Source organism: Hyperolius riggenbachi, chromosome 7, assembly GCF_040937935.1.
Source record: "Hyperolius riggenbachi isolate aHypRig1 chromosome 7, aHypRig1.pri, whole genome shotgun sequence".
In the NCBI taxonomy this organism is placed as follows: Eukaryota; Metazoa; Chordata; class Amphibia; order Anura; family Hyperoliidae; genus Hyperolius; species Hyperolius riggenbachi.
In genome coordinates, this window is record NC_090652.1 from 323,705,782 (window position 1) to 323,731,055 (window position 25,274).

At 51.4% G+C, this 25,274-nt stretch overlaps 1 protein-coding gene across 4 annotated transcripts in view; it reads right to left on the bottom strand.

Annotated features, from left to right (window-relative positions):
* ESYT3 (extended synaptotagmin 3) overlaps positions 1-25,274 on the bottom strand; it is a 112,140-nt gene that overhangs the window by 31,011 nt on the left and 55,855 nt on the right. For all 4 annotated transcript variants that reach the window (XM_068246322.1, XM_068246321.1, XM_068246320.1 and 1 more), the window contains exons 6-12: positions 24,086-24,175; positions 22,121-22,176; positions 6,937-7,057; positions 6,272-6,448; positions 4,557-4,639; positions 3,005-3,053; positions 2,568-2,657 (exon numbers count right to left, since the gene is read on the bottom strand). In XM_068246322.1, coding sequence (XP_068102423.1) covers positions 2,568-2,657; positions 3,005-3,053; positions 4,557-4,639; positions 6,272-6,448; positions 6,937-7,057; positions 22,121-22,176; positions 24,086-24,175 — 666 coding nt within the window. The remainder of the gene's footprint in view (positions 1-2,567; positions 2,658-3,004; positions 3,054-4,556; positions 4,640-6,271; positions 6,449-6,936; positions 7,058-22,120; positions 22,177-24,085; positions 24,176-25,274) is intronic.

Genomic DNA, 25,274 nt, shown 5'->3' on the forward strand with positions numbered 1-25,274 from the left:
TCATGTGTGTGAGGAAAGCGTAAGCCGAGATATGGCAAATGTCATATTTGGTGGGCATAGAGCACCCCTCCAGGGAGCTCACCGCCCCTGTCCAACCCCTGGGCTGTACTTGAGGCTCCACTCAAATTGAGCTGAAACAAAGGACTTTACCAAGGAACTTTGATTCTTCCCACTAAAGGACATCTTTCCAGAAACTAAGTATTTTTCTCCCTTTCTTTTATTTTTCATACTGGCTATCAATGTTTCAATAATTGTTGATTTTAATAATTGTCTGTATATATTAATTATTTATATTGCCCGTGAATAAAGACTTTATCAAAGTCATTCACTGTTCCGCTACCCTGCTTCTCAGCCGCACAAACTGAACCAGACTTCTGAAGAGACGCTACTATTGTGGATATCTAGAATGAATAGAGTGTGTTTAACCATTTTTATTCGCAGGACCAGTCAGTCAGTCGGGTCCACTGGCCCATACCAGAGGTGGTGGCAGTTATACCCTGAACTAGTGTGTAAGTTGTAATTACTGTACCTCACAGGCTCCCTTCTGGTCGGGCTGCTGCCCAATTTCTGTCGGCTTCTGCACAAAGATTGTGACCAAAGCTTGCATGGTCTGTGTGCTGAAACCGATTGGAAGGCAATTTGCTGTCTGACCACTAGGGGCTCCTGTGACAAATGGCATACCCACCCCCTACTACACAATAACTCTCTACTGAATGCTTATTTCACAGCACTACCTAATGTGCCCACCTCTCTCCACTGCAACCCCCCCCCCCCCCCAAACCTTACATTGTAAGCATTTGGCAGGGTCCTCCCTTCCCTAGTGTATTCTACATGATTGCGTGCTACTTTGGTACACACAATGAGATTTTTGGGCAGATTTGCTGCCAGATCGTTTCCAACATTTCCGATCAGAATTCTGATCGATTTTCCATTGAAATGGATCAAAAAATAGATCGGAAAATTGTAGGAAATAATCTCATTGTGTGTACCAGGCATTACATTTGTATTACTGGAGCTACCTAACCAGCCCAAATCACATGATCATGTATCTTGTACCCCCCTCCCTTCCCTAGTGTATTCTACATGATCGTGTGCTCCTTTCCTATGACAGCCTCATACTTGTATTACTGGAGCTACCTAACCAGCCCAAATCACATGATCATGTATCTTGTACCCCCCTCCCTTCCCTAGTGTATTCTACATGACCGTGTGCTCCTTTTCTATGACAACCTCGTACTTGTATTACTGGGCCTACCTAACCAGCCCAAATCACATGATCATGTATCTTGTACCCTCTCCCTTCCCTAGTGTATTCTACATGATCCTGTGCTCCTTTCCTATGACAGCGTCGTACTTGTATTACTGGACCTACCTAACCAGCCCAAATCTCATGATCATGTATCTTGTACCCTCTCCCTTCCCTAGTGTATTCTACATGATCCTGTGCTCCTTTCCTATGGCTGCCTCATACTTGTATTACTGGGCCTACCTAACCAGCCCAAATCACATGACCATGTATCTTGTACCCTCTCCCTTCCCTAGTGTATTCTACATGATGGTGTGCTCCTTTCCTATGGCAGCCTCGTACTTGTATTACTGGACCTACCTAACCAGCCCAAATCATATGACCATGTATCTTGTACCCTCTCCCTTCCCTAGTGTATTCTACATGATGGTGTGCTCCTTTCCTATGACAGTCTGTACTTGTATTACTGGACCTACCTAACCAGCCCAAATCTCATGATCATGTATCTTGTACCCTCTCCCTTCCCTAGTGTATTCTACATGATCCTGTGCTCCTTTCCTATGGCTGCCTCATACTTGTATTACTGGACCTACCTAACCAGCCCAAATCACATGATCATGTATCTTGTACCCTCCCCCTTCCCTAGTGTACTCTACATGATTGTGTGCTCCTTTCCTATGACTGCCCTGTACTTGTATTACTGGACCTACCTAACCAGCCCAAATCACATGATCATGCGTCTTATACCCGGTTTGCCTTGTATAACTTTGTCCTCTGTCATATAACCTTGTTACGTCTGTCATCCTGGTATCATTGTTTGTATTTATTGTCCAGCGCTCAGGGCCGGATTTGAACATTTTACCACCCATGGCTCACTGTCACAACCCGCCCAACGCCCCCCCCCCCCCACTCCCCCCCCCAACTGCCCCTTGTGTGCACAACCCATCCTCTCCTTGTCCTCTTATCTTGTGCTCCCCCCATCCTGTGTACTTCCCTGGTCCTGTGCTCCCCTCATTCTGTGCTGTGCTGGGAGGGGGGACACAGCACAGAATGGGGGGGGGGGGAGGGGCACAGGACCAGTGCTCCACTTTTCACCCCTGTGGAAGCAGGGCAGCCGCAGATTGGGTTTGTGACTGCTGTGTATAACTGCACGCTGCCCGCCCCTTGCTGCTGGTGCCCTAGGCCATAGCCTTAGGGGCCTTGCCTTAAATCCAGCTATGCCAGCGCTGCATAACATGTTGGCGCTTTATAAATACAATAATTCATATTAAGATGGAGCTGACAGATCTAGCGAGACTCCCGGCACAGAACCGCGACTGACCTCACAGAGCTTGTCCGGCGATGCCAGCAGCGAGTGCCACTCCAGCTTCAGATGGACGGAGCCGCTGACCACATCGCAGAGCGGGAACCACTGCAGGGAAAAACACAAACAGCCCATCAATATCTACCCAGAGCCTGCAGAGCAATAACACTACAGAGAGGCGGGAGCATACATGGGGGAGGAGCGCCGACATCACCTTTCTCCAAACACATCCCAACACTACAGAGAGGCGGGACCATACATGGGGGAGGAGCGCCGACCTCGCCCCTCCCCAAACACATTCCAACACTACAGAGAGGCGGGAGCATACATGGAGGAGGAGGAGCGCCGACATCACCTTTCTCCAAACACATCCCAACACTACAGAGAGGCGGGAGCATACATGGAGGAGGAGTAGCGCCGACATCACCTTTCTCCAAACACATCCCAACACTTACCTCGTCTACAACCCGGTCCTTCATCACTCCCTCCAGAGCAATCTGCAGGCTGCAAAGACAAGAGATGGGGGTCAGATCAGATTCTGCTTCCATCCTCCCCCCCCCCCCCCCCAACTATAACCTGTCTTAGTGGAGCTTGACTCCTCCCAGCCTGCTATACCACACCCTGGAGGGGTCTAACTCCTCCTCATCTGCTATAACCCACCCTGGAGGGGTCTGACTCCTCCTCATCTGCTCTAACCCACCCTGGAGGGGTCTGACTCCTCCTCATCCGCTCTAACCCACCCTGGAGGGGTCTGACTCCTCCTCGTCTGCTCTAACCCACTCTGGAGGGGTCTGACTCCTCCTCGTCTGCTCTAACCCACCCTGGAGGGGTCTGACTCCTCCTCGTCTGCTCTAACCCACCCTGGAGGGGTCTGACTCCTCCCCGTCTGCTCTAACCCACCCTGGAGGGGTCTGACTCCTCCCCATCTGCTATAACCCACCCTGGAGGGGTCTGACTCCTCCCCGTCTGCTATAACCCACTCTGGAGGGGTCTGTTTGCTCCCCTCACCTGCTACAACCCACCCTGGAGAGGTCTTCTCCCTCCCAGCCTACTATAACCCACCCTGGAGGGGTCTGCTTACTTCCTCACCTGCTATAACCTGCCCTGGAGGTGGAAAAGACCCCCAGATTTAATCTGGAGGCCAGAGGAGACCCTCACATCTATCATAAAAATATTAAAGGACCACTATCGTGACAATCATAAAATGTAACATGCATGTAAACATATACAAGTAAGAAGTTGATTTCTCTCAGAGTAAAATGAGCCATAAATTACTTTTCTCCTATGTTGCTGTCACTTATAGTAGGTAGTAGAAATCTGACAGAACCGACAGGTTTTGGACCAGCTTATCTCCTCACGAGGGTTTCTCAGGGACTTAACATTTGAAAAGCACTTACTGAATGGCAGTTGCTCCATCCAACTGCCAAAAGTGCAGTGAGCAGGGAGGCCGGCCAGCATATTTGTATAAATCCTTTTCAGGTGGTGTCTTTATAAAGAATAAAGGCCATGCTGAGAATCCCCCATGGAGAGATGGACTAGCCCAAAACCCGTCAGTAATGTCAGATTTCTACTACTTACTGTAAGTGACAGCAACATAGGAGAAAAGTCATTTATGGCTCATTTTACTCGGAAAAAGATGTACTTCTTGTTTGTATGTGTTTACAAGTATATTCAATTTACACTTTTTTGCGATGGTGGTCCTTTAACCTTCCTGGCGTTATGATTATTTTTAGATTCAGGGTCTAAAAGCCGTGCAATTTCACAAGCTTTTAGACCCTAAAAACAAGAAAGGAACATACCCCAGAGAGATCTGCAGCAGCTCCTGCATACAACTCACTCAGGCTCGGGATTACCGCTCTAAGCTGCAGATTTCCATCCCGAGCCTGACCGCTAAGCATATAGAATGCATAATGTATAATGTATAATAATGTATAGATCACACAACACCCCGGGCTGCCATCTTTCTACATACATGAGTCATACATGATCCGAGTAGCAGGAATTTACCTGCCCAGGAAGTCATCCTTGTCGGGGTCCTCATCAAAGAGATCAATTTCCAGGTCCTGCCCCGGAACCTCATGTACTACAAACTGCAAGAAGAGACCACAGTGAGGTGTACATATAATGTGGGGCGCGGAGATCGCATGTGGGGCGCGGAGATCGCATGTGGGGCGCGGAGATCGCATGTGGGGCGCGGAGATCGCATGTGGGGCGCGGAGATAACGTGGGGCGCGGAGATCGCATGTGGGGCGCGGAGATCGCATGTGGGGCGCGGAGATCGCATGTGGGGCGCGGAGATCGCATGTGGGGCGCGGAGATCGCATGTGGGGCGCGGAGATCGCATGTGGGGCGCGGAGATCGCATGTGGGGCACGGAGATAACGTGGGGCGCGGAGTTCGCATGTGGGGCGCGGAGATCGCATGTGGGGCGCGGAGATCACATGTGGGGTGTGGAGATCACATGTGGGGTGCGGAGATCACATGTGGGGCGCGGAGATCGCATGTGGGGCGCGGAGATCGCATGTGGGGCGCGGAGATCGCATGTGGGGCGCGGAGATCACATGTGGGGTGCGAAGATCACATGTGGGGTGCGGAGATCACATGTGGGGTGCGGAGATCGCATGTGGGGCGCGGAGATCACATGTGGGGTGCGGAGATCGCATGTGGGGCGCGGAGATCGCATGTGGGGCGCGGAGATCGCATTTGGGGTACATACAGGCTGGGATTATTCTTTTGCTTCTCCTTGACCAATTGTTTTGTGCCCCAAAACCTATGTACAGCTAATCTGAGCTGGTAGCTACTCCACCAGTTGTCTCTGAATGGCCCCCTCTCCCAAATGTGCCCTCATTCCAGGATGATGGTGTTGGCAAAAGTGGGGAATATTTGTGCTGGAATGAAATAGCTTGTGGCAGTAGTGGGAGAGAGTGTTGTGCTGGATTTTATCAGTTGGTGGCAGCGGTGGGAGTAGGTGTTGTGCTGGATTTGATTGGTCGGTGGCAGCGGTGGGAGAAGGTGTTGTCCTGGATTTAATCAGTTGGCGACAGTGGTGGCAGAAAGTGTTGTCCTGGATTTGATCGGTTGGTGGCAGCAGTGGGAGAGAGTGTTTTGCTGGATTTGATCAGTTGGCGACAGTGGTGGAAGAAAGAGTTGTGCTGGATTTGATTGGTTGGTGACAGTGATGGGAGAGGGTGTTGTGCTAGATTTGATCGGTTGGTGGCAAAGGTGGGATAAGGTGTTGTGCTGGATTTGATCGGTTGGTGGCAGCGGTGGCATAAGGTGTTGTGCTGGATTTGATCGGTTGGTGGCAGCGGTGGGATAAGGTGTTGTGCTGGATTTGATCGGTTGGTGGCAGTGGTGGGATAAGGTGTTGTGCTGTATTTGATCGGTTGGTGGCAGTGGTGGGATAAGGTGTTGTGCTGGATTTGATCGGTTGGTGACAGCGGTAGGATAAGGTGTTGTGCTGGATTTGATCGGTTGGTGGCAGCGGTGGGATAAGGTGTTGTGCTGGATTTGATCGGTTGGTGGCAGCGGTGGAAGAAGGTGTTGTGCTGGATTTGATCGGTTGGTGGCAGCGGTGGAAGAAGGTGTTGTGCTGGATTTGATCGGTTGGTGGCAGCGGTGGAAGAAGGTGTTGCATTGGAATTGATCGGTTGGTGGCAGTGGTGGGATAAGGTGTTGTGCTGGATTTGATCGGTTGGTGGCAGTGGTGGGATTCTCTATCACCTCATACACTTCGTTCCACAGAGGATTCAGGTTCTCCTGTATCGTCTTGCTCTTGAAGGTTTGTGTTCCGACCCGCAGGACGGCGTAGGGATCTGACTTCCCCTTTATCATGCCCCTCAGGTAGGTGTCCTTCGGGATCAGGTTCTCAGCTTCATAGAGGAAAAGTCGCAGCACACCCTGCAATGTATAGACGGGTGTAATTACAGGGTGCCTGGTCATTATACAGTGGAGATTATAATATTCAGTATATGGTTGTCAGCAATGCATCATACAGTGGAAATATTTCATGGCACACAAGCTATATTGATCTGTAGGTTAGAAATGAAACATTACATTCTATACACTGATATACACATTTTCCCCATAGTATTAGACTTAGTGCTAACATATAGAAATAGAGGGTAAGCTCCTCTGCAGCAGAGAATGATATGTATGTAATATATATGTGCAATATTCTGCTACAATATAAATGCAGACGTGATATTCTGTAGATTGGTCACTATATGGTCAAACAGGTTCCCAGGTGACTCCTCCCGCGTCCCTGGCACCGGTGACTCCTCCCCATCCCTGGCACTGGTGACTCCTCCCCATCCCTAGCCCTGGTGACTCCTCCCCCGTCCCTGGCACCGGTGACTCCTCCCCCGTCCCTGGCACCGGTCACTCACATGTGGTATGGGGAAGCGGAGCTCCGCGGCATTGACGTTGCTGCACAGCGGGAAGGTGAAGCGATTGGGCAGCACCAGGTATGAGGCGATGAGGTCCAGGATTATTGCATCCGACAAGTTGCTGCAAAACACAAAACAGTCCTGTTACTATGACAACTGGAGGAGGCGGGGGACCCCACAGCTATGCCTGGCAGGGAGGTGTACACAGCTACCACCCTGTGTATATGCCAGCACCTGCACCCTCTGCACTGTAACAGCATCACCCTGTGTAACATCTATACATGCTGTACATGGGTACAACAGCCCCTCCCACTCCATGTGCAGCCCCCTCTTCCATGTGTAACATCCGTGTACAGCTGCCCCCTCCCAGTCCATGTGCAGCCCCCTCTTCCATGTGTAACATGCATGTACAGCATCCCCTCCCATTCCATGTGCAGCCCCCTCTTCCATGTGTATCATCCATATACAGCAGCCCCCTCCCATTCCATGTGCAGCCCCCTCTTCCATGTGTAACATCCGTGTACAGCAGCCCCCTCCCAGTCCATGTGCAGCCCCCTCTTCCATGTGTAACATCCGTGTATAGTAGCTCCTCCCATTCCATGTGCAGCCCCCTCTTCCATGTGTAACATCCGTGTATAGTAGCTCCTCCCATTCCATGTGCAGCCCCTCTTCCATGTGTAACATCCATGTACAGCAGCCCCTCCCATTCCATGTACAGCCCCCTCTTCCATGTGTACCATCCATGTACAGCAGCCCCTCCCATTCCATGTGCAGCTCCCTCTTCCATGTGCATCATCAACGCACAGCAGCCCCTCCCATTCCTTGTGCAGCCCCCTCTTCCATGTGTAGCATCCATGCATAGCAGACCCTCCCATTCCTTGTGCAGCCCCCTCTTCCATGTGCAACAACCATGCACAGCAGCCCTCCTTCCATTCCATGTGCAGACCCTTCTTCCATGTGTAACATCCATGTACAGCAGCCCCTCCCATTCCATGTGCAGATTCCATGTGCAGCACCCCCCCCCCCCCTCCAATTCCATGTCTAACATCCATGTAAAGCAGCACCCCTCCCAGGGCCGCGCCTGGGCGGGTGCTGCCCGGCCGCCGCTCACCCCCTCTGGCCGCCTCCCCCCCCCCTAGCATGTCAGACCTCGACCAATAGTGCGGGCCCTAGGACCTAGCACACCGCACTGATATGCGGAAGTGACATCACTTCCGCATATAGAGCGGGTGCGTCCGGCGCCTGCTCTTACTGGTCGGGTCGCCCGCTGATCCTGAGGGCTAGCGGGGGGGGGGGGGGTCCCCTCTCACTCACTGCTACACGGGGGTCCCTGTCACTCACTGCTACACGGGGGTCCCCGTCACTCACTGCTACACGGGGGTCCCTGTCACTCACTGCCTAAAGGGCTCCCTGTCACTCACTGCTACACGGGGGTCCCTGTCACTCACTGCTACACGGGGTCCCTGTTACTCACTGCTACACGGGGGTCCCTGTCACTCACTGCCTAAAGGGGCTCCCTGTCACTCACTGCTACACGGGGGTCCCTGTCACTCACTGCTACACGGGGTCCCTGTTACTCACTGCTACACGGGGGTCCCTGTCACTCACTGCCTAAAGGGGCTCCCTGTCACTCACTGCCTAAAGGGGCTCCCTGTCACTCACTGCCTAAAGGGCTCCCTGTCACTCACTGCCTAAAGGGCTCCCTGTTACTTACTGCTACACGGGGTCCCTGTCACTCACTGCTACACGGGGGTCCCTGTCACTCACTGCTACACGGGGGTCCCTGTCACTCACTGCTACACGGGGGTCCCTGTCACTCACTGCTACACGGGGTCCCTGTCACTCACTGCCTAAAGGGGCTCCCTGTCACTCACTGCCTAAAGGGCTCCCTGTCACTCACTGCTACACGGGGTCCCTGTCACTCACTGCTACACGGGGTCCCTGTCACTCACTGCTACACGGGGTCCCTGTCACTCACTGCTACACGGGGTCCCTGTCACTCACTGCTACACGGGGCTCCCTGTCACTCACTGCTACACGGGGCTCCCTGTCACTCACTGCTACACGGGGCTCCCTGTCACTCACTGCTACACGGGGCTCCCTGTCACTCACTGCCTAAAGGGGCTCCCTGTCACTCACTGCCTAAAGGGGCTCCCTGTCACTCACTGCCTAAAGGGGCTCCCTGTCACTCACTGCCTAAAGGGCTCCCTGTCACTCACTGCCTAAAGGGCTCCCTGTCACTCACTGCCTAAAGGGCTCCCTGTCACTCACTGCCTAAAGGGCTCCCTGTCACTCACTGCCTAAAGGGCTCCCTGTCACTCACTGCCTAAAGGGCTCCCTGTCACTCACTGCCTAAAGGGGTCCAGGCTGGCTACATATACTGGGGACACTGGCTGTTTGTCATTATGTGCATTTACTGATGAAAGGCTGTCTGTCATTACGTGCATTTACTGGTGAAAAGCTGTCTCTTATGTGCATTTAGTGGTGAAAAGCTGTCTCTTATGTGCATTTAGTGGTGAAAAGCTGTCTCTTATGTGCATTTAGTGGTGAAAAGCGGTCTCTTATGTACATTTACTGGTGGAAAGCTGTGTCTTATGTACATTTACTGGTGAAAAGCTGTGTCTTATGTACATTTACTGGTGAAAAGAGGTTTCTTATGTGCATTTACTGCTGAAACGGTGTCTCTTATGTGCATTTAGGGGGGAAATTTTGTCAGTAAAAATATTTTTTGTCGGTAAATTTTTAGGTATTTGTCAGTAAAAAATAACGTGAAAGGTTGGCAACACTGGCAGGCTGTGCGGCGCAACGAGTAAGATACAGGCAGCTCACCTCACACTTGGGCTTGGCAGGGGGGAGGAGCCGACGTCAGCGAGCGAGAGTAGGGTGGCCGCAGGCAGCCATAAATACGCAGTGTGTGACTGCGTTGCACTCGCAGAGCCTCTCAGCCTGAGTCAGTCCAGAGACTAGCAGACTCGCAGGAAGCCAAAGCCAGCCAGGAGCAAGCCCACGGAAGAGGGGTAGGAATGGGGTATCACATGAATGCGGAAAGAGGTGGAAGGTGTGGGTGTGATTAGGCAGGACATGGGTGTGGTTATGTGGTTGGGCGCGGTTAATTTAACCACTCCCATAGGCGCCAGAGAAAATCTTGCACCCAGGTGCCAGGCACCCCAGGCTCATCCCTGGCCCCTCCCATTCTTTGTGCTGCCCCCTTTTCCATGTGCAACATCCTTGTACAGCAGCCCCCTCCCAGTCCATATGCAGCCCCCTCTTCCATGTGTAACATCCATGTGCAGCACCCACTTCCATTTGTAACATCCATGTACATCAGCCCCCTCCCATTCCATTTGCAGCCCCCTACTCCATGTCTAAGCTTCATGTACAGCAGCCTCTCCCATTGCATGTGCAGCCCCTTCTCTTATGTGTAACATCCATGTACAGCAGGCTCCTCCCATTCCCTGTGCAGCTTTGCTTCTCTTCCATCTGCTTCTCGCTGTATTCAGCCCCCTCTTCTGTGTCCAGTCCTCCCTTGGGCAGCAGTTGCCCTAGGCCAGTGGTCCTCAATCTAAGGCCCGCAGGCCGAATGTGGCCCCCTGAGGCTTTTTTAACGGCTCCCCCACATACAAAATGTATTACTTATAGATGTAGTCAGCTACATCTTTATATATTGGTGGTCCACATATAGAATAGCAGTGCTGGCTCCACCCATCCACATGGAAGCTAGAGAGCAGTCATTTGCTGGTTTCCAATCACATTCCACATCAGGTGACAGGTGATACTGCTATCCAATTGGACTGCAGGTTGTCACCTGTGTATGCTTCACTGTTTGGCCCGCAGACTCCTACATCATTTTATGTATACTCCGCCCCCCAGCAGTCTGAAGTATGTTGACCCCGCCCTCCAACCAAAACGTTTGGGGACCACTGATTTAGGCCTTTGTTGCCATCCTGCTACTGTGTCAGTGTATGCATGATGTCAGTGCCTGCATCTCCTGCACTGTTGTACACACGGAGTATCTGTGCTCCTGTGTCACAGTGTATGCATGATGTCAGTGCCTGTATCTCCTGCACTGTTGTACACACGGGGTATCTGTGCTCCTGTGTCACAGTGTATGCATGATGTCAGTGCCTGTATCTCCTGCACTGCTGTATACACGGGGTATCTGTGCTCCTGTGTCACAGTGTATGCATGATGTCAGTGCCTGCATCTCCTGCACTGTTGTACACACGGGGTATCTGTGTCACAGTGTATGCATGATGTCAGTGCCTGTATCTCCTGCACTGTTGTACACACGGGGTATCTGTGCTCCTGTGTCACAGTGTATGCATGATGTCAGTGCCTGTATCTCCTGCACTGCTGTATACACGGGGTATCTGTGCTCCTGTGTCACAGTGTATGTATGATGTCAGTGCCTGTATCTCCTGCACTGCTGTATACACGGGGTGTCTGTGCTCCTGTGTCACAGTGTATGCATGATGTCAGTGCTTGTATCTCCTGCACTGCTGTACACATGGGGTATCTGTGCTCCTGTGTCACTGTGTATGCATGATATCAGTGCCTGTATCTCCTGCACTGTTATACACGGGGTATCTGTGCTCCTGTGTCACAGTGTATGCATGATGTCAGTGCTTGTATCTCCTGCACTGCTGTACACACGGGGTATCTGTGCTCCGGTGTCACAGTGTATGCATGATGTCAGTGCCTGTATCTCCTTCACTGCTGTACACACTGGGTATCTGTGCTCCTGTGTCACAGTGTATGCATGATGTCAGTGCCTGTATCTCCTGCACTGCTGTACACACGGGGTATCTGTGCTGCTGTGTCACAGTGTATGCATGATGTCAGTGCCTGTATCTCCTGCACTGTTGTATACACGGGGTATCTGCTCCTGTGTCAGTGTATGCATGATGTCAGTGCCTGTATCTCCTGCACTGCTGTACACACGGGGTATCTGTGCCCCTGTGTCACAGTGTATGCATGATGTCAGTGCCTGTATCTCCTGCACTGTTGTATACACGGGGTATCTGCTCCTGTGTCAGTGTATGCATGATGTCAGTGCCTGTATCTACTGCACTGCTGTACACGCGGGGTATCTGTGCCGCTGTGTCACAGTGTATGCATGATGTCAGTGCCTGTGTCTCCTGCACTGATGTACACACGGGGTATATGTGCTCCTGTGTCACAGTGTATGCATGATGTCAGTGCCTGTATCTCCTGCACTGCTGTACACACGGGGTATATGTGCTCCTGTGTCACAGTGTATGCATGATGTCAGTGCTTGTATCTCCTGCACTGCTGTACACACGGAGTATCTGTGCTCCTGTGTCACAGTGTATGCATGATGTCAGTGCCTGTATCTCCTGCACTGCTGTACACACGGGGTATCTGTGCTCCTGTGTCACAGTGTACGCATGATGTCAGTGCCTGTATCTCCTGCACTGCTGTACACGCGTGGTATCTGTGCTCCTGTGTCAGTGTATGCATGATGTCAGTGCCTGTATCTCTTGCACTGCTGTACACACGGGGTGTCTGTGCTCCTGTGTCACAGTGTATGCATGATGTCAGTGCTTGTATCTCCTGCACTGCTGTACACACGGGGTATCTGTGCTCCTGTGTCACAGTGTATGCATGATGTCAGTGCTTGTATCTCCTGCACTGCTGTACACACGGGGTATCTGTGCTCCTGTGTCACAGTGTATGCAAGATGTCAGTGCCTGTATCTCCTGCACTGCTGTACACATGGGGTATCTGTGCTCCTGTGTCACTGTGTATGCATGATATCAGTGCCTGTATCTCCTGCACTGTTATACACGGGGTATCTGTGCTCCTGTGTCACAGTGTATTCATGATGTCAGTGCTTGTATCTCCTGCACTGCTGTACACACGGGGTATCTGTGCCCCTGTGTCACAGTGTATGCATGATGTCAGTGCCTGTATCTCCTGCACTGCTGTACACACGGGGTGTCTGTGCTCCTGTGTCACAGTGTATGCATGATGTCAGTGCCTGTATCTCCTGCACTGCTGTACACACGGGGTATCTGTGCTCCTGTGTCACAGTGTATGCATGATGTCAGTGCCTGTATCTCCTGCACTGTTGTACACACGGGGTATATGTGCTCCTGTGTCACAGTGTATGCATGATGTCAGTGCCTGTATCTCCTGCACTGCTGTACACACGGGGTATCTGTGCTCCTGTGTCACAGTGTACGCATGATGTCAGTGCCTGTATCTCCTGCACTGTTGTACACATGGGGTATCTGTGCTCCTGTGTCACAGTGTATGCATGATGTCAGTGCCTGTATCTCCTTCACTGCTGTATACACGGGGTATCTGTGCTCCTGTGTCACAGTGTATGCATGATGTCAGTGCCTGTATCTCCTGCACTGCTGTATACACGGGGTATCTGTGCTCCTGTGTCACAGTGTATGCATGATGTCAGTGCCTGTATCTCCTGCACTAATGTATACACGGGGTATCTGTGCTCCTGTGTCACAGTGTATGCATGATGTCAGTGCCTGTATCTCCTGCACTGTTGTACACACGGGGTATCTGTGTCACAGTGTATGCATGATGTCAGTGCCTGTATCTCCTGCACTGCTGTACACACGGGGTATCTGTGCTCCTGTGCCACAGTGTATGCATGATGTCAGTGCCTGTATCTCCTGCACTGCTGTATACACGGGGTATCTGTGCTCCTGTGTCACAGTGTATGCATGATGTCAGTGCCTGTATCTCCTGCACTGCTGTACACACGGGGTATCTGTGCTCCTGTGTCACAGTGTATGCATGATGTCAGTGCCTGTATCTCCTGCACTGCTGTATACACGGGGTATCTGTGCTCCTGTGCCACAGTGTATGCATGATGTCAGTGCCTGTATCTCCTGCACTGCTGTACAGGCGGGGTATCTGTGCTCCTGTGTCACAGTGTATGCATAATGTCAGTGCCTGTATCTCCTGCACTGCTGTATACACGGGGTGTTTGTGCTCCTGTGTCACAGTGTATGCATTATGTCAGTGCCTGTATCTCCTGCACTGCTGTACACACGTGGTATCTGTGCTCCTGTGTCACAGTGTATGCATGATGTCAGTGCCTGTATCTCCTGCACACGCGGGGTATCTGTGCTTCTGTGTCACAGTGTATGCATGATGTCAGTGCCTGTATCTCCTGCACTGCTGTACACACGGGGTATCTGTGCTCCTGTGTCACAGTGTATGCATGATGTCAGTGCCTGTATCTCCTGCACTGCTGTACACACGGGGTATCTGTGCTCCTGTGTCACAGTGTATGCATGTCAGTGCCTGTATCTCCTGCACTGCTGTACATGCGGGGTATCTGTGCTCCTGTGTCACAGTGTATGCAGGATGTCAGTGCCTGTATCTCCTGCACTGCTGTATACACAGGGTATCTGTGCTCCTGTGTCACAGTGTATGCATGATGTCAGTGTCTGTATCTCCTGCACTGCTGTATACACGGGGTATCTGTGCTCCTGTGTCACAGTGTATGCATGATGTCAGTGCCTGTATCTCCTGCACTGCTGTACACGCGGGGTATCTGTGCTCCTGTGTCACAGTGTATTCATGTCAGTGCCTGTGTCTCCTGCACTGCTGTACACGTGGGGTATCTGTGCTCCTGTGTCACAGTGTATGCATGATGTCAGTGCCTGTATCTTCTGCACTGCTGTACACACGGGGTATCTGTGCTCCTGTGTCACAGTGTATGCATGATGTCAGTGCCTGTATCTCCTGCACTGCTGTACACACGGGGTATCTGTGCTCCTGTGTCACAGTGTATGCATAATGTCAGTGCCTGTATCTCCTGCACTGCTGTACACACGGGGTATCTGGTCTCCTGTGTCACAGTGTATGCATGATGTCAGTGCCTGTATCTCCTGCACTGCTGTACACACGGGGTATCTGTGCTCCTGTGTCACAGTGTATGCATGATGTCAGTGCCTGTATCTCCTGCACTGCAGTACACGCGGGGTATCTGTGCTCCTGTGTCACAGTGTATGCATGATGTCAGTGCCTGTATCTCCTGCACTGCAGTACACGCGGGGTATCTGTGCTCCTGTGTCACAGTGTATGCATGATGTCAGTGCCTGTATCTCCTGCACTGCTGTACACACGGGGTATCTGTGCTCCTGTGTCACAGTGTATGCATGATGTCAGTGCCTGTGTCTCCTGCACTGCTGTACACACGGGGTATCTGTGCTCCTGTGTCACAGTGTATGCATGATGTCAGTGCCTGTATCTCCTGCACTGTTGTACACACGGGGTATCTGTGCTCCTGTGTCACAGTGTATGCATGATGTCAGTGCCTGTGTCTCCTGCACTGATGTACACACGGGGTATCTGTGCTCCTGTGTCACAGTGTATGCATGATGTCAGTGCCTGTATCTCCTGCACTGCTCTACACACGGGGTATCTGTGCTCCTGTGTCACAGTGTATGCATGATGTCAGTGCCTGTATCTCCTGCACTGCAGTACACGCGGGGTATCTGTGCTCCTGTGTCACAGTGTATGCATGTCAGTGCCTGTATCTCCTGCACTGTTGTACACACGGGGTATCTGTGCTCCTGTGTCACAGTGTATGCATGATGTCAGTGCCTGTATCTCCTGCACTGTTGTACACACGGGGTATCTGTGCTCCTGTGTCACAGTGTATGCATGATGTCAGTGCCTGTGTCTCCTGCACTGATGTACACACGGGGTATCTGTGCTCCTGTGTCACAGTGTATGCATGATGTCAGTGCCTGTATCTCCTGCACTGTTGTACACACGGGGTATCTGTGCTCCTGTGTCACAGTGTATGCATGATGTCAGTGCCTGTATCTCCTGCACTGCTCTACACACGGGGTATCTGTGCTCCTGTGTCACAGTGTATGCATGATGTCAGTGCCTGTATCTCCTGCACTGCAGTACACGCGGGGTATCTGTGCTCCTGTGTCACAGTGTATGCATGATGTCAGTGCCTGTATCTCCTGCACTGTTGTACACACGGGGTATCTGTGCTCCTGTGTCACAGTGTATGCATGATGTCAGTGCCTGTATCTCCTGCACTGCTGTACACACGGGGTATCTGTGCTCCTGTGTCACAGTGTATGCATGATGTCAGTGCCTGTATCTCCTGCACTGCTGTACACACGGGGTATCTGTGCTCCTGTGTCACAGTGTATGCATGATATCAGTGCCTGTGTCTCCTGCACTGCTGTACACACGGGGTATCTGTGCTCCTGTGTCACAGGGTATGCATGATGTCAGTGCCTGTATCTCCTGCACTGCTGTACACACGGGGTATCTGTGCTCCTGTGTCACAGTGTATGCATGATGTCAGTGCCTGTATCTCCTGCACTGCTGTACACACGGGGTATCTGTGCTCCTGTGTCACAGTGTATGCATGATATCAGTGCCTGTGTCTCCTGCACTGCTGTACACATGGGGTATCTGTGCTCCTGTGTCACAGTGTATGCATGATGTCAGTGCCTGTATCTCCTGCACTGCTGTACACACGGGGTATCTGTGCTCCTGTGTCACAGTGTATGCATGATGTCAGTGCCTGTATCTCCTGCACTGCTGTATACACGGGGTGTTTGTGCTCCTGTGTCACAGTGTATGCATGATGTCAGTGCCTGTATCTCCTGCACTGCTGTACACACAGGGTATCTGTGCTCCTGTGTCACAGTGTATGCATGATGTCAGTGCTTGTATCTCCTGCACTGCTGTACACACGGGGTATATGTGCTCCTGTGTCACAGTGTATGCATGATGTCAGTGCCTGTATCTCCTGCACTGCTGTACACACGTGGTATCTGTGCTCCTGTGTCACAGTGTATGCATGATGTCAGTGCTTGTATCTCCTGCACTGCTGTACACACGGGGTGTTTGTGCTCCTGTGTCACAGTGTATGCATGATGTCAGTGCCTGTATCTCCTGCACTGCTGTACACACAGGGTATCTGTGCTCCTGTGTCACAGTGTATGCATGATGTCAGTGCTTGTATCTCCTGCACTGCTGTACACACGGGGTATATGTGCTCCTGTGTCACAGTGTATGCATGATGTCAGTGCCTGTATCTCCTGCACTGTTGTACACACGGGGTATCTGTGCTCCTGTGTCACAGTGTATGTATGATGTCAGTGCCTGTATCTCCTGCACTGCTGTACACACGGGGTATCTGGGCTCCTGTGTCACAGTGTATGTATGATGTCAGTGCCTGTGTCTCCTGCACTGTTGTACACACGGGGTATCTGTGCTCCTGTGTCACAGTGTATGCATGATGTCAGTGCCTGTATCTCCTGCACTGCTGTACACACGGGGTATCTGTGCTCCTGTGTCACAGTGTATGCATGATGTCAGTGCCTGTATCTCCTGCACTGCTGTACACACGGGGTATCTGGGCTCCTGTGTCACAGTGTATGCATGATGTCAGTGCCTGTATCTCCTGCACTGTTGTATACACGGGGTATCTGTGCTCCTGTGTCACAGTGTATGCATGATGTCAGTGCCTGTATCTCCTGCACTGCAGTACACGCGGGGTATCTGTGCTCCTGTGTCACAGTGTATGCATGATGTCAGTGCCTGTGTCTCCTGCACTGATGTACACACGGGGTATCTGTGCTCCTGTGTCACAGTGTATGTATGATGTCAGTGCCTGTATCTCCTGCACTGCTGTACACACGGGGTATCTGTGCTCCTGTGTCACAGTGTATGCATGATGTCAGTGCCTGTATCTCCTGCACTGTTGTACACACGGGGTATCTGTGCTCCTGTGTCACAGTGTATGCATGATGTCAGTGCCTGTATCTCCTGCACTGCTCTACACACGGGGTATCTGTGCTCCTGTGTCACAGTGTATGCATGATGTCAGTGCCTGTATCTCCTGCACTGCAGTACACGCGGGGTATCTGTGCTCCTGTGTCACAGTGTATGCATGATGTCAGTGCCTGTATCTCCTGCACTGCAGTACACGCGGGGTATCTGTGCTCCTGTGTCACAGTGTATGCATGATGTCAGTGCCTGTATCTCCTGCACTGCTCTACACACGGGGTATCTGTGCTCCTGTGTCACAGTGTATGCATGATGTCAGTGCCTGTATCTCCTGCACTGCAGTACACGCGGGGTATCTGTGCTCCTGTGTCACAGTGTATGCATGATGTCAGTGCCTGTATCTCCTGCACTGCAGTACACGCGGGGTATCTGTGCTCCTGTGTCACAGTGTATGCATGATGTCAGTGCCTGTATCTCCTGCACTGCAGTACACGCGGGGTATCTGTGCTCCTGTGTCACAGTGTATGCATGATGTCAGTGCCTGTATCTCCTGCACTGCAGTACACGCGGGGTATCTGTGCTCCTGTGTCACAGTGTATGCATGATGTCAGTGCCTGTATCTCCTGCACTGCTGTACACGCGGGGTATCTGTGCTCCTGTGTCACAGTGTATGCATGATGTCAGTGCCTGTATCTCCTGCACTGCAGTACACGCGGGGTATCTGTGCTCCTGTGTCACAGTGTATGCATGATGTCAGTGCCTGTATCTCCTGCACTGCTCTACACACGGGGTATCTGTGCTCCTGTGTCACAGTGTATGCATGATGTCAGTGCCTGTATCTCCTGCACTGCTGTACACACGGGGTGTCTGTGCTCCTGTGTCACAGTGTATGCATGATGTCAGTGCTTGTATCTCCTGCACTGCTGTACACACGGGGTATCTGTGCTCCTGTGTCACAGTGTATGCATGATGTCAGTGCTTGTATCTCCTGCACTGCTGTACACACGGGGTATCTGTGCTCCTGTGTCACAGTGTATGCATGATGTCAGTGCCTGTATCTCCTGCACTGCTGTACACATGGGGTATCTGTGCTCCTGTGTCACTGTGTATGCATGATATCAGTGCCTGTATCTCCTGCACTGCTGTACACACGGGGTGTCTGTGCTCCTGTGTCACAGTGTATGCATGATGTCAGTGCTTGTATCTCCTGCACTGCTGTACACACGGGGTGTCTGTGCTCCTGTGTCACAGTGTATGCATGATGTCAGTGCTTGTATCTCCTGCACTGCTGTACACACGGGGTATCTGTGCTCCTGTGTCACAGTGTATGCATGATGTCAGTGCCTGTATCTCCTGCACTGCTGTACACGCGGGGTATCTGTGCTCCTGTGTCAGTGTATGCATGATGTCAGTGCCTGTATCTCCTGCACTGCTCTACACACGGGGTATCTGTGCTCCTGTGTCACAGTGTATGCATGATGTCAGTGCCTGTATCTCCTGCACTGCTGTACACACGGGGTATCTGTGCTCCTGTGTCACAGTGTATGCATGATGTCAGTGCCTGTATCTCCTGCACTGTTGTATACACGGGGTATCTGTGCTCCTGTGTCACAGTGTATGTATGATGTCAGTGCCTGTATCCCCTGCACTGCTGTACACACGGGGTATCTGTGCTCCTGTGTCACAGTGTATGCATGATGTCAGTGCCTGTATCTCCTGCACTGTTGTACACACGGGGTATCTGTGCTCCTGTGTCACAGTGTATGCATGATGTCAGTGCCTGTATCTCCTGCACTGCTCTACACGCGGGGTATCTGTGCTCCTGTGTCACAGTGTATGCATGATGTCAGTGCCTGTATCTCCTGCACTGCTGTACACACGGGGTATCTGTGCTCCTGTGTCACAGTGTATGCATGATGTCAGTGCCTGTATCTCCTGCACTGTTGTACACACGGGGTATCTGTGCTCCTGTGTCACAGTGTATGCATGATGTCAGTGCCTGTATCTCCTGCACTGCTCTACACACGGGGTATCTGTGCTCCTGTGTCACAGTGTATGCATGATGTCAGTGCCTGTATCTCCTGCACTGCAGTACACGCGGGGTATCTGTGCTCCTGTGTCACAGTGTATGCATGATGTCAGTGCCTGTATCTCCTGCACTGCTGTACACACGGGGTATCTGTGCTCCTGTGTCACAGTGTATGCATGATGTCAGTGCCTGTATCTCCTGCACTGCTCTACACACGGGGTATCTGTGCTCCTGTGTCACAGTGTATGTATGATGTCAGTGCCTTTATCTCCTGCACTGTTGTACACACGGGGTATCTGTGCTCCTGTGTCACAGTGTATGCATGATGTCAGTGCCTGTATCTCCTGCACTGTTGTACACACGGGGTATCTGTGCTCCTGTGTCACAGTGTATGCATGATGTCAGTGCCTGTGTCTCCTGCACTGATGTACACACGGGGTATCTGTGCTCCTGTGTCACAGTGTATGCATGATGTCAGTGCCTGTATCTCCTGCACTGCTCTACACACGGGGTATCTGTGCTCCTGTGTCACAGTGTATGCATGATGTCAGTGCCTGTATCTCCTGCACTGCAGTACACGCGGGGTATCTGTGCTCCTGTGTCACAGTGTATGCATGATGTCAGTGCCTGTATCTCCTGCACTCGGAAGCAGATCTGTCTCAGCACGCAGGGACGGTGTAACAATGTCACTCAGTGTTTGTCCTTAGGGCTGGGGGTTGGCGCTGTGACAATGAATGTGCGCTGTCTGCAGCCAGGGGACACTCCCATCTGCTTCTCTCCTCAGCAATAACTCAATCCCGAAAAACTGGATATTCCGGTTCCACAATTGTGGTGCAGCTGCCAGGAGAACTATTGTGTCACTCCGAGTGGAGGAGGCAGCCGGGAGCTATCGGGCCAAGCAGAGCAGGAACATCCACTAGGCAACATAGGCAGGTGCCTGGGGCCTAGTGGGCAGCAAGGGACACACCTGCCAACTTCTTCAGCCTCTCTCCACTTCAGCTTACCAAAAGGAGCACAAGGAAGCCCCATATCTAGAACACAAATACTGAGGAATATTCAGGCGATCTACAGATCATTACCCGACTCCGGGAATCTGTACAGATCATTACCCGACTCCGGGAATCTGTACAGATCATTACCCGACTCCGGGAATCTGTACAGATCATTACCCGACTCCGGGAATCTGTACAGATCATTACCCGACTCCGGGAATCTGTACAGATCATTACCCGACTCCGGGAATCTGTACAGATCATTACCCGACTCCGGGAATCTGTACAGATCATTACCCGACTCCGGGAATCTGTACAGATCATTACCCGACTCCGGGAATCTGTACAGATCATTACCCGACTCCGGGAATCTGTACAGATCATTACCCGACTCCGGGAATCTGTACAGATCATTACCCGACTCCGGGAATCTGTACAGATCATTACCCGACTCCGGGAATCTGTACAGATCATTACCCGACTCCGGGAATCTGTACAGATCATTACCCGACTCCGGGAATCTGTACAGATCATTACCCGACTCCGGGAATCTGTACAGATCATTACCCGACTCCGGGAATCTGTACAGATCATTACCCGACTCCGGGAATCTGTACAGATCATTACCCGACTCCGGGAATCTGTACAGATCATTACCCGACTCCGGGAATCTGTACAGATCATTACCCGACTCCGGGAATCTGTACAGATCATTACCCGACTCCGGGAATCTGTACAGATCATTACCCGACTCCGGGAATCTGTACAGATCATTACCCGACTCCGGGAATCTGTACAGATCATTACCCGACTCCGGGAATCTGTACAGATCATTACCCGACTCCGGGAATCTGTACAGATCATTACCCGACTCCGGGAATCTGTACAGATCATTACCCGACTCCGGGAATCTGTATAGATCATTACCCGACTCCGGGAATCTGTATAGATCATTACCCGACTCCAGGAATCTGTATAGATCATTACCTGACTGGGAATCTGTATAGATCATTACCCGACTCCGGGAATCTGTATAGATCATTACCCGACTCCGGGAATCTGTATAGATCATTACCCGACTCCGGGAATCTGTATAGATCATTACCCGACTCCAGGAATCTGTATAGATCATTACCTGACTGGGAATCTGTATAGATCATTACCCGACTCCGGGAATCTGTATAGATCATTACCCGACTCCGGGAATCTGTATAGATCATTACCCGACTCCGGGAATCTGTATAGATCATTACCCGACTCCGGGAATCTGTATAGATCATTACCTGACTGGGAATCTGTATAGATCATTACCCGACTCCAGGAATCTGTATAGATCATTACCTGACTGGGAATCTGTATAGATCATTACCCGACTCCGGGAATCTGTATAGATCATTACCTGACTCCGGGGATATCCAGGATGTTTGTCAAGCCGGTCCAATTAATTTCCAGGTGCTAAAGATGTAAAATGAATGGAATTACCATTAGGAATCCATAAACATGACAGAACGTATAACACCACAATGTAAGGCCTCTTGCACACTGCAAGTGATTCCGATTCAGATTCCGCTTTTTAATCAGTTTTTACATCCGATTCAGATTTCGATTTGCAGTTTGCTCCCTGCACACTGCAAAACGGAATCTGAATCGGATGTAAAAACTGATTAAAAAGCGGAATCTGAATCGGAATCGCTTGCAGTGTGCAAGAGGCCTAAGAAAGCTCAGCACTTATTTCCGGGTTATGACAACATGTAGGGAGAGCTGTGGTGGTCGGATACAATCTGATCGCGGCATAGCTCTGATTCACCAGCATTGTTTCACAATCCGACATCAGGATCCAAATCCGTGATCGGGAATCAATCAGAATTCAATCGCGGATGCGGACGTTATTTTGCAGATTTGGCCCGTGCGGACGGAAAAAATATCCGTGAGTATAAGCTAAAAAGCTGCCGCCTTTAGCAGTTAATAGCAAAGACCCCTTAAACACCAATAATTGGAGGATATGTGAAGGAGAACAGCGGGAACAAGAGGAAAAGGTTTTCCAAAACAGACCTTATAGTTTTTGAGATCATGGATTTTAAAGGCTCAAAGGAAAATAGTATACATTTAAATGCGGTAATGACAGTCAGTTAATGTATTAACTGCATTTACATGTATACTTTTTTCCTTTGAAATTTCCTTTGAACCTTTAAAATCGATTATCTCAAAAAGTATAAGGTCTTTTTGGCTTCGTCCGCGGGAGAGATTTTTTTAATTCATTTTTTTTTGTTACGTTAACTAGCATTAGGCTAGCTAACTTTACTGCCCAAGCCCCCCGGAACCTCTCCAACCCCTCCGATCATCGCCAGCAACACTCACCCGTCCGCGATCCCACGAGAGCCGCAGCTTCCTAATCAGCATCACTCGTCGCTATGGCGATGATTGGACAGGACGTCATGCTCAGTTCCGATCCTCCCCATAGTGAAGCCGAGTGCTGATTGAGAGGCTGCACCATCACAGGATCCCTGGGGGCGATCGGAGGGGACCGGAGCGACTTGGGCACCATAGTTAGCTAGCAAAGTGCTAGCTTAACAATAATTAACTCATTTTATTTTAAAAAATCCTCCCGGGACGATGCAATCCCCTGCGGCTGCTAGCCCGATACTGTGTCGGGCATACCACCAGGGAGGTTAAGTTGTAGCCACTGATCACCTTTATAATCCATGCAATTTTGGGGATTGGGGCATGTATGGGGTCTTTGCTATTAACGTTAAAGTCAAATCTGGATCATGGATTTTACAAGTCGAATTTGTAAGCCAGTTTGAAATCCGGGGCACAAAATAAATATGGCAGCCTCCATGTCCCTGTCACTTCAGGTGTCCTTTAAGGAGTTTGCCGGAGTGAGTTGAAGCCACAGCTAAACATGGCTCCCCAATCAACATCCCTGTGACATAATGACAGTAAGAAGAGTGCTACTATACCACAGCCACAGCATAAGTGTATTTCATAATAAAACTAATACACATCCAGTCTAGCAGTATTTGCCTTAACCACACATATCGCACATCACAGACACGAGAAGCCTGCGATTCTACATCTACAATATCCAGTATATATCGCAGGGAATGGCTACAGGCTGGCCATGGCCTTTTCTACGGGGTTCCGAGGAAGGCGGGTCCTACAGCAGCCAATAGGCAGCAGCTTCCAATACCATCTGCTGCGGTACATGTCCAATATTGTAGAACAGATCTCAGAGATATGGCTGATAGACAGAAGTGCAGCAACCAATCAGATACTGTTCTTTATTCAGAAAGGACTTGGTTGGTTGCTGACGATTACTCTACACTCTGCAGTTCTTGATGAATAGCTTTGCATTGGGTCTTACCGGCTTCCGGAGGAAGAAGAAAGTGATGGCTCCGGCAAACGGCTTGTCAGACATCAGTGGAGCCAGAATCACTCGCACGGTGCCGTGTATCTGCCAAGACACAACAGAGGCCAAAGGTCAGCCTGGGTGGCAGTACAGAGACACAAACACTGACTGTGTGACAACAACCCCTCCTCCTACCACCAAGGAAAGCCGCAGCGTCAGACAGTTAAGCAGGGGAGGGAACAGCCAATGTCACAGAGGTGTAAGCAGGGGAGGTGATAGCCGCAGTGTCACAGAGGTGTAGGCAGGGGAGAGGACAGCTGCAGTGTCAGAGAGGTGTGAGCAGGGGAGAAAACAGCTGCAGTGTCAGAGAGGTGTAAGCAAGGGAGGGGACAGCCGCAGTGTCAGAGAGGTGTAAGCAGGGGAGAAGACAGCTGCAGTGTCAGAGAGGTGTGAGCAGGGGAAGGGACAGCTGCAGTGTCAGAGAGGTGTAAGCAGGAGAGGAGACAGCTGCAGTGTCAGAGAGGTGTAGGCAGGGGACAGCTGCAATGTCAGAGAGGTGTGAGCAGGGGAGGGGACAGCCGCAGTGTCAGAGAGGTTTAAGCAGGGGAGAAGACAGCTGCAGTGTCAGAGAGGTGTAAGCAGGGGAGGGGACAGCTGCAGTGTCAGAGAGGTGTAAGCAGGGGAGGGGACAGCTGCAGTGTCAGAGAGGTGTGAGCAGGGGAGGAGACAGCTGCAGTGTCAGAGAGGTGTGAGCAGGGGAGGAGACAGCTGCAGTGTCAGAGGTGTAAGCAGGGGAGGGGACAGCTGCAGTGTCAGAGAGGTGTAAGCAGGGGAGGGGACAGCCGCAGTGTCAGAGAGGTGTAAGCAGGGGAGGGGACAGCTGCAGTGTCAGAGAGGTGTGAGCAGGGGAGGGGACAGCTGCAGTGTCAGAGAGGTGTAAGCAGGGGAGGGGACAGCTGCAGTGTCAGAGAGGTGTAAGCAGGGGAGGGGACAGCTGCAGTGTCAGAGAGGTGTAAGCAGGGGAGGGGACAGCCGCAGTGTCAGAGAGGTGTGAGCAGGGGAGGGGACAGCTGCAGTGTCAGAGGTGTAAGCAGGGGAGGGGACAGCTGCAGTGTCAGAGAGGTGTCAGCAGGGGAGGGGACAGCCGAAGTGTCAGAGAGGTGTAAGCAGGGGAGGGGACAGCCGCAGTGTCAGAGAGGTGTAA